We start from the raw sequence: 15,508 nt of genomic DNA, 5'->3' as shown, positions 1-15,508 counted from the left end.
CATAGCCCGGTTGGTTCAAGAAACCTCAAATAGCTCACTGTTGTTTTGGATGCTAGAAAGTGGGTGATTCCCCTATTCTCACCACCTGTTAGGAGCAGAGCTTCCAAAAGGAATAGATAAGAAACTGAAAAACAATTACTATGCGCCCAAAAGGGGCCAGTGGTTACTTCTGGGGAGGGGGCACAGAGGGCGTGAGGTTTACCATTTCAGTGTGAGCTTTGTGCTGTGAAAATGTATTCCTTCTCTAGGTGCAGTTTCTCTTCTTTGCTTTTTTCCCTTTTTTCTTTTTTTTAATTAATTGATTTTTTTTTTTTTTCTTTTTAGGGCTGCACCAGCAGCATATGGAGATTCCCAGGCTAGGGGACTAATTCGAGCTGTAGCTGCTGGCCTACACCACAGCCACAGCAACATCAGATCCGAGCCAGGTCTTCAACCTACACCACAGCTCATGGCGACACCGGATCCTTAACCCACTGAGGGAGGCCAGGGATCGAACCCGCAACCTCGTGGATCCTAGTTGGGTTTGTTAACCAGGGAGCCATGAAGGGAACGCCCTTGTTTTATTTTTTAAAAATTTTAAATTATAGTTGATTTGCTGCTGTGCAGCAAAGTAGCCCAGTCACACATATATACCTTCCTTTTCTCATAGAATCTTCTATCCTGTTCGCTCACGTAATTGGATGTAGTTCCCCATGCTATACAGCAGGGCTTCGTGGCTTATCCACTCTAACTGTAACAGTTTGCATCTACTAACCCCAAACTCCTGATCCATCCCACTCCCTCTGTAGGTGAAATTTCTGTAATTAAATAGTTCAAAACCTAATATGAAGTCTTTCCAACATTAATAAAATAGAGTCTAGGGCGTTCCCATCATGGCGCAGTAGCAGCAAATCTGACTAGGAACCATGAGGTTGTGGGTTTGATCCCTGGCCCCACTCAGTGGATTAAGGATCTGGCGTTGCCATGAGCTGTGGTGAGGTCGCAGACTTGGCTCGGATCTGGCCTTGCTGTGGCTGTGGTGTAGGCCGGCAGCTGTAGCCCCGATTGGACCCCTAGCCTGGGAACCTCCATATGCCACGGGTGCGGCCCTAAAAACAAGGGGAAAAAAAATGGAGTCTAGTATGATGAACTCTTATTTATCCATTGCCCAGACGTAGTCATTATCAACATTTCCCTGTATTTTTATAGTTTATCTTTTCTTTAAGGAAATATTTTAAAGAAAATCCCAGGCCTGGTAACCCATCAGTTCTAATATTTTGGAATGCATCTCGGAAAAAAATTGGACCTTTTCATCTATAATGTGTGACCATTAGCATAATAATTCCTTCATATCACCTAAAACCAAGTCCATTCAGAGTTCTCCAACTGTCCCAATCCTTTTATTTATTTATTTATTTTATGTTTTGTCTTTTTGCCATTTCTTGGGCCGCTCTCACAGCATATGGAGGTTCCCAGGCTAGGGGTCCAATCGGAGCTGTAGCCGCCAGCCTACTCCAGAGACACAGCAACACAGGATCCGAGCCGCGTCTGCAACCTACACCACAGCAACGCCGGACCCTTAACCCACTGAGCAACGCCAGGGATCAAACCTGCAACCTCATGATTCCTAGTCGGATTTGTTAACCACTGAGCCACGACAGGAACTCCCACTTCTTTTTTTTCTTTTTTGGCCAATCCTGTCTTTTTAAGTTAGTCTGTTTAGGAGTTCCCTGGTGGCTCAGTAGGATTAAGGATCCGATATTGTCACTGCGCCTAATGATGCAGGTTCGATCCTTGGCTTGGGAACTTCCACATGTCACGGGTACACCAAAAAAAAAAAAAAAAAGTCTGTTTGTATCTGGCTCTAGTGAGGTGTTTTTATACTGCATTTACTATGTGCCAGTGTGCAGGGTCCTGGGGCTTCAGGAATTAAAAAGACCCCAAGTCAGGTCTACATGTTGCATTCTGCTCTTTTAATCGTGACCCTCCACCTAGATTTTTGTTGTTGTTGTTTTTGTTTTTTTTGTTTTGTTTTGTTTTGTTTTTTGGCTTTTTAGGGCCCCCCTTGCAGCATAGTAAGTTCCCAGGCTTGGAGTTGAATTGGAGCTGCAGCCTCCAGCCTCCACCACAGTCACAGCAACAGGGGATCCAAGCCGCATCTGCAACCTACACCACAGCTCACTGCAATGCTGGATCCTAAACCCCCTGCTGATCCCAGGCCAGAGATCAAGCCTGCATCCTCATGGATCCTAGTCGGTTTCATTAACCACTGAGCCATGAAGGAAACTGCATCCTGCTCTTTTAATCGTTACCCTCCACCTAATTTTTTTTTCAATCGAGGTAGTGACTTTCAGGTTCGTTGCCCTCATGCAGTGTCCCACATCCTGCGTTTCATCTGTTCCCTCCTCACACTGCATTTAAGTTGCTCCCCACCCCACACCCCCTGCAACCTGGGACTTAACGGCAAAGGCTTGACCTGGATCCTGGGTCTGGGTTCCGGCAGGAACACCTCACAGGTGGTGCCTGGTGCTCGGTCGCCCTCTTCACTCGGAGCCTTGTAACCTCTGACCGATCCTCTTACAGGATGTGGGGTTGACCGGAGGCTGGGGGTGGCAGCCCCCCACCACCATCTGACTGTCTCCCCCTTGTCCCTGGGAGCTAATCTGCATGGGGACAGCATCTTGCTGTCGTCCCCTCGCTTCCCCCTCGTGGTTTCAGTATCTAACAAACACCGTGGCTGTGGCCTGAATCAGTTATTTTATCAGAGGTTGCAAAAGGAGATTTTTCTCTGTCTATTTAAGATAATCTTTTAAAAACAATAAACTTCAAACAATGCGAGCAGTTGCCTTCTTAGTGATCAATCTTCCCAATTCAGATTGTGATACGAGAAAACCCCCAGAGGACGTCCACGTGGGTTCATTGCATTTTCCAACAAGCTCCCTGTTTTTTTAAATGAGTTCTATTTTTTCCACTATAGCTGGTTTACAGTGTTCTGTCGATTTTCTGCTGTTCAGCAAAGGGACCCAGTCACACATACATATATATACATTCTTTTTCTCACATTATCCTCCATCAGGCTCCATCACGAGTAACTAGATAGAGTTCCCAGGGCTATACAGCAGGATCTCATTGCTAATCCATTCCAAAGGCAATAGCTGGCATCTATGAACCTCAGATTCCCAGTCCCTCCCCCTCCCTCTCCCTCCCCCTCCCCCTTGGCCACCACAAGTCTGTTCTCCAAGTTTATAAGTTTCTCTTCTGTGGAAACGTTCATTTGTGTGGTATATTAGATTCCAGAGATAAGTGATATCATATGGTATTTGTCTTTCTCTTTCTGACTTACTTCGCTCAGGATGAGAGTCTCTAGTTCCATCCATGTTGCCGCAAATGGCATCATTATGTTCTTTTTCACAGCTGAGTAGTATTCCGTAATACCACATCTTCCTAATCCATTCATCCGTCCATGGACATTTAACAAGCTCCCTATTTATCCCACGTGCGGGGGAACCCTGGGCAGCCTCTGCTTAGGTGTCTCTCCCATTGGAACATCTGGTAGCACAGTGTGCTGTGGCTCTTTCAATGCAGGATCCAGAGAAACAGCCTCTTAAAATATCAAAAAGCATTTATTAAGCGGACCAATGCATGAATTGTACTTGTTTGTCTTTCTTTGGCCTTTTGTTGATGGGGTTGTTTATAGTAGAAGATGACATGGTTGAGTGTATGTGTGCGTGTGTGCGTGCATGTGTGTGTGTGTATGTGTGCGCGCGCGTGTGTGTCGTTCTGCCTTGACTTTTTTTTTTTTTTTTTTTGGCTGCACCTGCAGCCTGTGGAGGTTCCCAGGCAAGAGACTGAATCTGAGCCACAGCTGCAGCAACACCAGATCCTTAACCCCCTGTGCCACAGTGGGAACTCCTGCCTGGATTCTTTCATTTTTAATTGATGGATATAAGCTTCTGGCCTTTGATGGATGCATTTGATAAAATATTTAAAATATTTTTTAAGGCAGTAAACTAGGTAGGCCTCTGGAGAACAGGCTGGGCCCACAATCAGGGGATTGTGGACCCTTTGGGCCGACAGGGACCAGAGAGGCCCCCTTACCTGAGCTCACCCAGGGCTGGAGTCTATGACCAGACACAGAGCCTCAGCAGAGTGGCCACAGCGGATGAAGCCTAGTCCCTCTCCCTGCAGGGGACGCCCTGGGCTGTGTGGGACATGCCTGGGCTGCAGGCACCCAGCCTATGGGGTCACGGGCTTTCTCCGAAGGGTCACTTGTGATGCTGACACTCTGGAACTCAGTGATGGACCAAAGGGACTCTATCACAGGACAGAATGCTTAGTGTGATTTTCGGTTTCAAGAAAAAAGAAATAGGAAAAGGAAAATAACATTTTACCCAAATGAAAGGTCCAGATGGCTTTGTTTTTCTTTGTTGAAGCCAGTTCGCCTCCAGCCTCCAGTTCCCATCTTTTTGTTTTGTTTTGTTTTGTTTTTGGCCACACTCACAGTGGCATGCAGAAACTCCCAGGCTGGGAGTTCCCATGGTGACTCAGTGATTAATGAATCTGACTAGGATCCATGAGGACACAGGTTCGATCCTTGGCCTAGCTCAGTGAGTTAAGGATCTGAGCCGAGAGGGGTGGTGGGTCACATGGCTTTTGGGAGGCGATAAGCCCAGAGGAGATCTGGGTGGCAGGGGGTTGGGGACACACATTCAGACCAGCCCTGGATCCGGAGGAAAAGGGGAGCACCAGGCACCCTAACCATCCCAAGGCGGGGGAGCCCCTTAATCATCCCGAGGCCCCTCCACGGGGAGCGTCTTCAGCCCCAGCACTATGACATCCGTGTAGTGGCAAGGAAAAATGTTTACCATACCTTCTGAAAAAGAAAAAAAAAAGTCAGGGCAGCTCGTGACTCACAGGATTTCACCTTGTGGCTGCAGCAGTGAGATGGGATGGGGTCAGGGCTGGGAAAGGATGCGAGAAAATGAAAATGAACTCCCTCGGGCAGGGCGGTCCTGGATTATCTGCCTGTGAATAGGATCTTTCTCTCCTTATGGGGACACAGCTTTAGAATATGAGACCTGAGGAGTTCCCTCTGTGGCGCAACAGGTTAGCGGCCTCTTGGGAACACCGGGAGACAGGTTCGATCCTGGCCCTGCACAGCGGGTTAGGGATGCGGCGCTGCTGCAGCTGTGGCTTAGGTCTCAGTGACAGCTCAGATCTGATCCCCAGCCCGGGAGCTCCATATACCTTGGGTCGGCCCAAAAAAAAAAAAAGAGAGAGAGAGAGACCTGAGAAAATTTGAGGTGAAACTTTCAGAAAAACAAAACTTTGAAAAGACAGAAAACACTGAGTGGGGCCTGGGACCTATAGGATGCTGGGACTTCAGCGTGGGGACAGCCAGGCTCGACCTGCTTGATTTAGGGTGTGTGTGTGGGGGGGGGGCATAGACCCAGGAAAGCGGGGGACCAGGAAAGTGCACGCCGAGGACAGTCATTTTCAGAGCAGGACCTAAATGAGTCACTCGTCTGGCACATCTTCCTGGGGCAAAACCACAGCCTCCCAGACGCAGCAGCTGCCACCCCTCTGGCTACTGCCTCTCTAAGCCCAGCATCTTCCACCTGCCGGCGCCTGCTGGGGCCACCGGGCAGCATGGGGATGGTGGGCTTCAGCTGTGTTCCTCTAGGTCAGGACCCCGACCTCAGGGTCCCCCCACTGCCCAGGAAAGGGTGTTTGGATATCTGATGAAGAGGAGGTGTTAGGGGAGTTCCCACTGTGGCGCAGCAGAAAGGAGCCCAACTAGTATCCACGAGGTTGCGGGTTCGATCCCTGGCCTCACCCAGTGGGTTGAGGATCTGGTGTTGCCATGAGCTGTGGTATAGGTCGCAGACGTGGCTTGGATCTGGTGTTGCTGTGGCTGTGGTGTAGGCTGGCAGCTGTAGCTCCGATTAGACCCCTAGCTTGGGAACCTCCATGTGCTGCAGGTGCAGCCCTAAAAAGACAAAAGGGCAAAAAAAAAAAAAAGCTGTTGTGAGGATTAATCAGATGGTGTATCAAAAACCCCAGCTCAACATCTGTCGTAATAAATAGTGCTCAACAGATAGTGAATAGTAGCCATTATTTTAATACATTATTGCAGGGGATACTGTGATAATATGTTGTGTATAAAACACCTTTGAAGTGATATAACAAGATGGTAATATATACTCTTTTAAAGTTGGGCAGATACCAAATGGGCAAATATTATTTTTACAACCGCAGTGCCTGGTGTTTGCTAAGGGCGTGGTGAACAGGTGCTCACACGCCTCTTGAGAGAATGTGAATTTTTCAACAATTCGGCACAAGGTACCCTGGTCCTAAGTGGTGTCATGATCTCTGATGAGTAATTTCGCTTCTAGGAATTTGTCCTGAAGAATCAGAAATGAATATAAAGATTTTGGTATAAAGAGGGTTCTCACTGAATTAATTATAAGAGTGAAAAATCGGGGAGTTCCCGTCGTGGCGCAGTGGCTAACGAATCTGACTAGGAACCATGAGGTGGAGGGTTCGATCCCTGGCCTTGCTCAGTGGGTTAAGGATCTGGCATTACCGTGAGCTGTGGGGTAGCTCGCAGATGCAGCTCAGATCCCACTTTGCTGTGGCTCTGGCGTAGGCCGGTGGCTACAGCTCCGATTCGACCCCTAGCCTGGGAACCTCCATATGCCGTGGGAGCAGCTCAAGAAAAGGCAAAAAGACAAAAAAAAAAGAAAAAGAAAAAGGAGTGAAAAATTGAAGAAAAATAGAAAAGGCTAAGGGATCTGTTAAATCAGTCTGGCTTATCATTTCATGCAAGGATGTCGTGTCACCTTAAAAAGATGTTTAGATTACCGTCTAAGGACATCATAACATGCAGCATCCTGCCGTGTGAAGGAAGCAGCCTACAAATTAATGCACAGACTCCACAGTCTGAATACAATTCCTGAAGGCCTATCTGGTGGCTGGCCCGGGAGATACACTTGAGAATGAAATAGATTCAGGGTTTGGTCTCATACACCCTGACCCTATTGTAGCTGCAAAATTATACATGTGTTATCGTATACATAGAAAACGAAGGTATCTCTTTGATGGAGTGGTGGGTATTTTCCATATTTTTCCTTTATGTTTTCCTATCATTTCCTTTTTTTTTTTTTTTTTAGCAAAGAAGCTGCATTCCTGTAACACTCATTTGGCAGGGGTGTGGCGGGGGGGGGGTGGAGGGAGGGGACGGACTTTCGACTTTTAAGAGAGAGGCTGTGTCTGGGTGTCCCCAGGCGTGAGCTAGGTGTCGCCCATGAGAAGGTGGCAGGGGTGGGGGAAGGGAGAGGCAGGGGAGTGGCTGAGGCTTAATCTGCCCTGCTGCTGACCTGTGACCCTGACCAGTTGCTTTCCTGAGCAAGATGGACTGATGGTTCCCCGCTTGCCCCAGGGTCGTGAGAGCCAAGAAGCCATGCACACCAGCTTTTGACAAACACCTGCCGTGCTGCAGAGCAAGAGGGACTGCTGTCACCCTGAGCAGGCGACTCCCCGTGCCTGGGCCTCCGCATCCTTCTCTTAGAACGAACAGAACAGACCTGGCCTCCAGCTCTGATGGCTACGACAGACGTATAAGAATCTCACGCAGCGCCCGCTCCCCAGAAAGGCGGCACTGCCCACTCAGCAGACGCGTGGCTTCGATGGCATCCAGAGGAAGCGTGGTGTCAGCCCTCACTTCCTCCTTCCCTTTCTCCCTCCCCCGCACTCAGCACCACACTGGGCTCCACTGAACTGAGGCGGGGGTCTTGACAGGGCCAGGGGTGTCCCAGCCGAGGCAGCCCAGGATCTAAACCGCATGAGCTCCCACAAAGAAGCGTGCTCACCATGTCCCAAGTGACGCGGGCGCTGAGTCACAGTCCCAGGCACAGCCTCGGCTGCTCTGCCACTCCTGTGAACTCCCCAGATCACTCACCCCGGGGCCCTGGGCCACCACGGTGCCCTGAGAAAGAGCCCAAGAAAGCCCAGAATTAGTCATAAGATGTGAAATCAGAATCACACAGGCCATGTGCCCAACCTTTAAACAGCCAGGGCAGCTCCACCCCACGGCTCCTCTGTGGCCCCAGACAACGGGCAGGGGAGGGCAGCCAGGCCTGGACCCAGACAGGCCTGAAGGCAGGGCTCCTGGGGGCCATCTGTCTAAATCATCAGTTCCCGTCGTGGCTCAGTGGTTAACCAATCCGACTAGGAACCATGAGGTTGCAGGTTCAATCCCTGGCCTTGCTCAGTGGGTTAAGGATCCAGCGTTGCTGTGAGCTGTGGTGTAGGCCAGTGGCTCCAGCTCCGAAACCTCCATATGCCTCAGGTGCGGCCCTAAAAAGACTAAATAAATAAATAAATAAATAAATAAATAAATAACATCAGTTTAAAGTCCTCTTAAGAACATGGGTTTCCTCTGATCTGTGAGCTGCCCAAGCAGACAGGACCGTCTCCATCCTTCACATGAAGAAAGAGAAGCTGCAGGAGGCTGGCGGAGGTGCCCCTGGAAGGCACCGGCTGTGACTGCTCTGGGTCAGGACCGAGTCTGCCTTTAGGGCCCAGTCTGGTTCTGGCGAGTCTGCCGAGTTACCTGGGTAGCATGACAGCTCTTTGTTCACCGCCCTTAAAACAAGTTTGTGGATGGGAGTTCCCGTTGTGGCTCAGCGGGTTAGGAACCCAACAGAGTGTCCGTGAGGATGTGGGTCCGATCCCTGGCTTCACTCAGTGGGTTAAGGATCCGGCCTTGTCACAGCTGCAGTGTAGGTCACAAATGAGGCTTGGATCTGGCATTGTGGTGACTATGGCATAGGCCAGCAGCTGCAGTTCCAGCTCCGATCACCTCCTAGCCCAGGAACTTCCATATGCCACAGGTACAGCTGCTTAAAAAAAAAAAAAAATATATAGACGTTCCCATCATGGCTCAGAGGAAATGAATCTGACTAGTATCCATGAGGATGCAGGTTTGATCCCTGGCCTCGCTCAGCGGGTTAAGGATCTGATGTTGCCCTGAGCTGTGGTGTAGGTCGCAGATGCAGCTTGGATCTGGCGTTGCTATGGCTGTGGTATAGGCCAGTAGCTACAGCTCCAATTCCACCCCTACCCTGGGAACCTCCATATGCTGAGGGTGCAGCCCTAAAATGACCAAAGATAAAAAAAATAAAAATTAAAGTAAAATAAAATAAAAATAAAAAAGCTTATTGAAGGGAGTTCCCTGGTGGCTCAAGGGATTAAGGATTCAACATTGTCACTGAAGTGGGTCTGATGAGTCCTGTGGCCCAGGTTCCATTTCTAGCCCTGGAACTTCCACCTGCTTCAGGCATAGCCAGAAAAGCACCCTAAAAAACCAACAACTCATAAAACTTTCAAGGCAGAGACAGGGGCTACAGTTCCCTCCCCCTACACAACCACTGTCCACACTGGCTGTATTTCCTCCAGCCTTTCCAGTGTGGCCTTATAGAAATCATACATCAAATGCGACCTGTGGTTGCCAAGGGGGAGGGGGAGGGAGTGGGATGGACGGGGAGCGTGGGGTTGGTCGATGCAAACTATTGCATTTGAAATGGATGAGCAGGAGTTCCCGTCGTGGCGCAGTGGTTAATGAATCTGACTAGGAACCATGAGGTTGTGGGTTTGGTTCCTGCCCTTGCTCAGTGGGTTAAAGATCCAGCATTGCCGTGAGCTGTGGTGTAGGTTGCAGATGTGGCTCGGATCCCTCGTTGCTGTGGCTCTGGCGTAGGCCAGTGGCTACAGCTCCGATTGGACCCCTAGCCTGGGAACCTCCATATGCCACGGGAGCAGCCCAAGAAATAGCAAAAAGACAAAAAAAAAAAAAAAAAGAATGGATGAGCAATGAGGTCCTGCGGTACAGCGCCAGGAACTCTAGCCAGTCTCCTGGGATAGACCTTGGTGAAAGACAACCAAAAAAAGAACGTATGTATGGCCAGGTCACTAGGCTGTGCAACAGAAATTGGCACAACATTGCAAGGCGAGTGTACTTTAATTAAAAAAAAAAAATTCACCAGCCTCCCTTTTACTCTTTACATGATTTCTTACTATTTTATAGGCAGGAACCCAAGGATCATTCCCTCCACAGGAGGTTAAGGGTCCCCCCCGCCCCGTAGCCCCCTCCCGCTCCCTTCCCTGAGTACTGGAGACACATCATCAAGCCAAACAGACACACTCCATTTGAGCTCACATCCTGACCAGAGAGACAAACAACAAACACAGAGAGAAAACATGGCTAAAAAGAGACACCGAGGGTGCTTAAGACCCATGCCAGAAAAAGAAAACAGCAACATTTACCCGAAGGGCTGTGGTCCACGGGGTTTGCTTCAGTGACAGGGATGTTTTAAAAATGACTGTTTTATAGCCTCCAGGCTTGAAGGGTGTGGGTTACACGAGCAATTTTGTTACCCTTTTCTCTTTTAATTTATCAGCATTTTCCAGTCTCCCGGCAACGGAGGAAAATGCTGAGTTTTGATATCTACTGGGGCTGGGGGTGGGGAGGGGGAGAAGCTTTCTTCCTGTCTGTCTTTAGGGAGCTCACGTTGTCAGCAGGTGGGGAGAAGCAAGGTGGCAGGAGATGAGCTGGGGGCTCTGGCAGAACAGCCCAGAAAGCTGAGGTCTCCAGCACCCCCCCCCCCCGCCACCACAGCAAAAAAAAAAAAAAATACCCTGAGGGGAGCTGGATCCCAAGGATCCTGAGGCTTTAAGTCTTGGCTTGGAATTATTGCCTTGCAATGGTGAGGCGAGGGAGGGCCTCAGTGGACCTGAGCTCTGGGGTATCAAAATGTCTGGGATGGGTCTTGCTGGCCTCGCTGACCGAAGGCTGTAAGGCTTCCTCCCTGCCAGGGTGGGAGGTGCCTGGGTGTGTTGTGTGTTTCTTCCTAGCTTGACCAGCTAGGGCAAGCTGACAGGCAGGCTCTATTCCAATGCCCCAATTGGGTGGCAGAAGAGCAATTGGGTGGCACTAGACCAAGGGGAGGGCTGCCCGAGGGGGGCCCCAAGGGAGAACTTCTTTTTTTGTTTGGTTGGTTTTTTGTGTTTTTTTTTTTTTTTTTTTTGGCTTTTTAGGGCCACACCCATGGCCTATGGAGGTTCCCAGACTAGGGGTCCAATCGGAGCTACAGCGGCTGACCTACACCACAGCCACAGCAACACCAGATCGAAGCTGCATCTGTGACCTACATCAAAGCTCACAGCAATGGCCAACGCTGGATCCTTAACCCACTGAGCAAGGCCAAGGATTGAACCCTCAACCTCATGGTTCCTAATCGGATTCGTTTCCCTGAGCCAGAACGGGAGCTCCCCAGAGAGAATTTCTGAGTTCCTTTCCACACTGACAACCATTTTTTTTAGGCTAAATCCTCTTACAGTATAAACCTTGAATGTCCAGCCGCTCCAGGAATCCCAAAGGGTGTCACCGAGCCAGAAAATGGATACTCTTAAACATTTGTACCGAGGGTCTTGAAACATACAGGAGGAAACGTCCCACACTGGCTTGAGAGTCGCAATGACACATTTCCTCTTTGAAGTGACACCTGCCTGGCAGATGCCCCCCCTTTTCTGTCTCTCTGTAACCTTTAAAATGGGAACTGTCCTTTAAAAGAAGAATAAACGAAGCACTGGCCTGAGGGCTCACTGTGCCCACAGTGGGGCCGAGAGCTCTCTTGGTCCCAGACTTCATATCAAACCCGGAGCACCTGAGGTCAACCTCAACTCTTGGGTTGAGTTTTGTGTGACCCTGTGTTCGATTCACCTCCTGACTCTCACATCACCTCCCCTGCCCAAGTAAAGACAGACACAGCTGTGGGCCAGGCAGCAAAAGCATTTATTGAAAAAGGGGAACTCACAGAGGGGCCTGGTGTCCCGGCTGAGGGATGCAGAGACCCCCCAGTGCCTGGCGAGAGATTCCAGAATCCTCTGTCCAGAGGGACGGGGCAGGAGAGCTTCTGGGGTGAGTGGCGCTGCTTGCGGAGGTGGGGGTGAAGGGGTGGGGATATAAACCCAGGGCCTGGAGCTGGGAAATCACCAGGAGGAATGGCCTGGGGAGCCCCCAGCAAGGCTGGTTCCCGCGCTTTGATGAGCTTTGCAAATGAAGATCTGAACTGATGGTGAGTAATGATGCCAAGATCTCAGCCACCAAGGAGGGCTGCAGGTAGGAGGTCCCACATAGGATTTTCAGTGAGGGGCCAGAGGGTCTGACTGGGAGAAGATATTTCTCAGAAGGCAGAGGCGATTGTAGGGGTTGTAAGGGAGAGCCTGAGACAAGCAAGAGTGCTTCTGCGGGTCTGGCCGTGCTACCGCTGATGGTGCAGAGAAGGCAGGTCCACTCTCTTCTCCCGGATTTGGGGGACCCGCGGGTGCCCCCGCTGCCGTGGGCTCCATCGCACAGGCCTCTTATTGGGTTGCGGACAATTAGACCAGGCGCCACTGGGCAGAACAAGAGAAGAGCTGGTCTCAGCCGCCTGGCTTGGGGGAGGCTGGAAAAGCTGAGGTTCTGGGAGAGCTGGCAGTGCCGGCGGCGGAGCAGCCTGGGGAGGCAGGTCCGGGAGGCAGGTCGGGGTGGGGGTTAGGGGCCGGCCCGTGTGGCTGCGCCTCCGGCTCCTCGGGGCTCCGCTGCTGCCCACAGCTACGCGACCGCCGCGGAAGTCAGGGCTCGGGGCCCCCCGCGGCCCTGGCTCCGGAACGGGGAGCTGTCGTCGCCAGAGAGCGAGGACGCCGAGCTGCCCCCGCGCGCCATGGAGTCGCCGCGCCCGCAGGCCCCACGCCGCCGCAGCTGTGCGCGGAACGAGCGGTCCAGAAGCAGGTAGATGAGCGGGTTGGCGCAGCTGTTGACGAAGGCCAGGCAGGTGGCGACGGTGAGGCCCCAGCGCAGCGCCAGCAGCAGGGGGCAGGGCAGCGGCAGCGCGCCCAGGCGCGCCAGGTGGAAGACGGCGCGCAGGGCGCAGAAGGGCAGCCAGGAGCCCACGAAGGCGCCCTCGACGGCGAAGATGATGCGCAGAGAGCGGCTCCGGGCACGGCCCATGTGCGGCGGCCCGCGCAGGCGGTGCAACACTCGGCAGTAGCAGACGACGGTGACGGCCAAGGGCAGCGCCAGGGTCAGCAGCAGCAGCAGCAGGCTCAGGCCCTGGAAGGCATCGGACGGCTCCTCGCCGCACTGGCTGCCTCCGCCCCCGGGCAGCGGCCGCAGCCCGCGGAAGGCCAGCGAGGGCAGGCCGGCCGCCAGGGCCGCGGCCCACACGCCGCCGCACGCGGCCAGTGCGCAGCGCCGGGTGCGCCAGGCGCGCGCGGCCAGCGGGCGGCCCACGGCCAGGTAGCGGTCCACGCTGAGGCCGGCCAGCAGCAGGGCGCCCGCGCAGCGCGTGCCGGCCAGCGCGAAGCTGCTGAGCTTGCACAAGCCCTCGCCGAAGGGCCAGTGGCCGCCCCGCGCCGCCGCCGCGGCCCACAGCGGCAGCGTCAACACGAAGCACAGGTCAGCGGCCGCCAGGTGCAGCACGAAGGTGTCCACGAGCCGCCGCGGGCCGCGCCGCTCCACCAGCAGCCGCACCACGAAGGCGTTGCCCAGCAGGCCCACGCAGAAGGCCACCAGGTAGAGCGCGGGGATGTAGGCGTAGCTGTAGGGCAGGTCCGGGGCCGCGCACACCTCCAGCTCCTCGGGGGCACCCGACCCGTAGTAGTCCCAGAACGTCGGCGCCGGGCTGGAGCTCCAGGGCTCCGTGGGGCGCATGGCCAGCGAGGCCTGGGCAGACGCAGTGCCGAGCGAGCGGGCAAACGCGGTGCCGAGCGCGGGATGGCTCTTCACGGCCGGTGCCCAGCACCTCCCTTCCTGCCACCTCGACCGGAGCGACTGGGTGGGCAGGAAGGGGTGGGGGAGGAGGAGGTGGGGAGAGGGGGAGGAGGGGGAGAGGAGGGGGGGGAAGGGGAGAAGGGGGGAAGGGGAGAAGGGGGGGAAGGGGAGAAGGGGGAGGGAAGGGCAGGCCCCTGTGGCGGAGATGTGGCTGAAGATTTGGGGCTAGCCTCCCGGGCAGGGCGGGCTTCCCAGCTCGGGGTAGGGTGGGTGCGGGGCCTTGGGGAAAAAGTGCTGAGGTCTGGGAGGTTGGCCTGTCCCTCCCTCCACCAGTCGCTGATGCCTCAGGGGTCTGACGCTGGTGCAGGAGGCTGGGGACGCCCCAATCCATCCCCATTCCCACTATCTCTCGCCCCTGTTCATGCTGCTCCCCATCTCTGTGAGGAGACAGGACCCAGAGTGAGGATTTTATCCGGGGAAGTGCCTCCTGCTCTCTAGGGAAGAGGGGCTGTGCCAGCTGGGCACAGTAGATCTGGTGGGGGGAGCCTGAACCCCCCCCCCCCCCCCCCCCGGGGCCTACCTCCAGTCAGGCTCTAAGGGGCGCTGGCCTGCAGAGATGCCGGATTAAATGTCTCAGTCCAGAGCTTGGCTTTTCTGACCAGGGCAGGTTCTCATGGAGCCAAAGGGAAAGGGTTTTAAGCTGAAGAGAGAGCGTCAGCCTGTCTGGAAGAAAGCTGGAATTCAAATCCCAGCGGTTCCCTGACTCCCTCCATCCGCCAAAACCTTCCTGTGGAGCCACAGGCAGATGTGAGCTCCGTATGGAAGAGGACAGAAGATGCCTGACTCAGCACCTGAGGTCCCTCTCTGACATCTGGAGTCGGAAGTCAGGCCTCTCAAAGAAGAGTGAGCTGCCCTATGGGCTGAGAGGCAGGGGAGGGTTCAGGAGGGGGGTGGGGGTGCAGTCTGGCCTTGAAGGAGCCGGTGGGACCAAGGAGAGTTTGGAGGCGGGGTGCCCACTCTTCTTAAGCGGTCGTCCTCCCGTGAGCTGCTGTTCCGGAACTGATGTGACAGTGTGTGTCATCACCAGGAATGAATGACCCCTTGGGTAACCTGGCGTTACAACTTTGAAGCGGATTAATTATCTGTTTTATTGATTCAGTCCTATTAGAGCAAGCCTCACCATGTGGCAGGCACTGTTTGGGGTATCTCGAGAGTGACAGATGCCCGTTTTTTGACCTTGTGGGGGCAGTGTCACTGATTCAGCAGAGGAGCTAGATCCAGGTGTAGGATGCCTGCTCAAGGTCAGCCGTGCTGTTGTGTTAATGGTCCTTAGGGAGCTGGGAGGCGGGAGTAGCTGCTTCTGGATGGGAAGAGGGAGTCAGAACCTCTCCCGAGGTGGCTCCTGAGCTCGGCTCCAGAGAAGGGGCTGAAGGAGGAATTAGAGCAGCAGGGTCCAGGTGGGAGGAGGTGGCAGGAGGGGACGCGGGAAAGGCAGCGGAGGACTCAGATGTCACCTGTAGGAGCCACTGGACATTTTGAGGAGGGCATACCCACCCCCCCACCTGCTCTGAGCAGGTCTGTGCAGAACCGTGGACGCAAGGAGAGGAGGCTGCAGCCAGGGCACCTGCTGTGGGCTGTTGTCATTGTTTGCGTTGGAACAGGGAGAGGGGGGAACCCAGGTGAGTGGCAGCGAGGCTAGGAGGAGAGGAGCCCTTC

At 53.4% G+C, this 15,508-nt stretch overlaps 1 protein-coding gene across 1 annotated transcript; it reads right to left on the bottom strand.

Annotated features, from left to right (window-relative positions):
* Positions 1-11,814: 11,814 nt before the first annotated feature.
* GPR25 (G protein-coupled receptor 25) lies at positions 11,815-13,843 on the bottom strand. The gene has a single exon (XM_047755407.1). It carries the CDS (start codon positions 13,730-13,732, stop codon positions 12,635-12,637), a length of 1,098 nt encoding a protein of 365 aa, XP_047611363.1. The 5' UTR covers positions 13,733-13,843; the 3' UTR covers positions 11,815-12,634.
* Between the last annotated feature and the right edge of the window lie 1,665 nt (positions 13,844-15,508).

Source organism: Phacochoerus africanus, chromosome 12, assembly GCF_016906955.1.
Source record: "Phacochoerus africanus isolate WHEZ1 chromosome 12, ROS_Pafr_v1, whole genome shotgun sequence".
NCBI classification, from domain to species: domain Eukaryota; kingdom Metazoa; phylum Chordata; class Mammalia; order Artiodactyla; family Suidae; genus Phacochoerus; species Phacochoerus africanus.
Note: the sequence above shows the minus strand (reverse complement) of the source record. Positions and strands in the feature narration are given on the sequence as shown.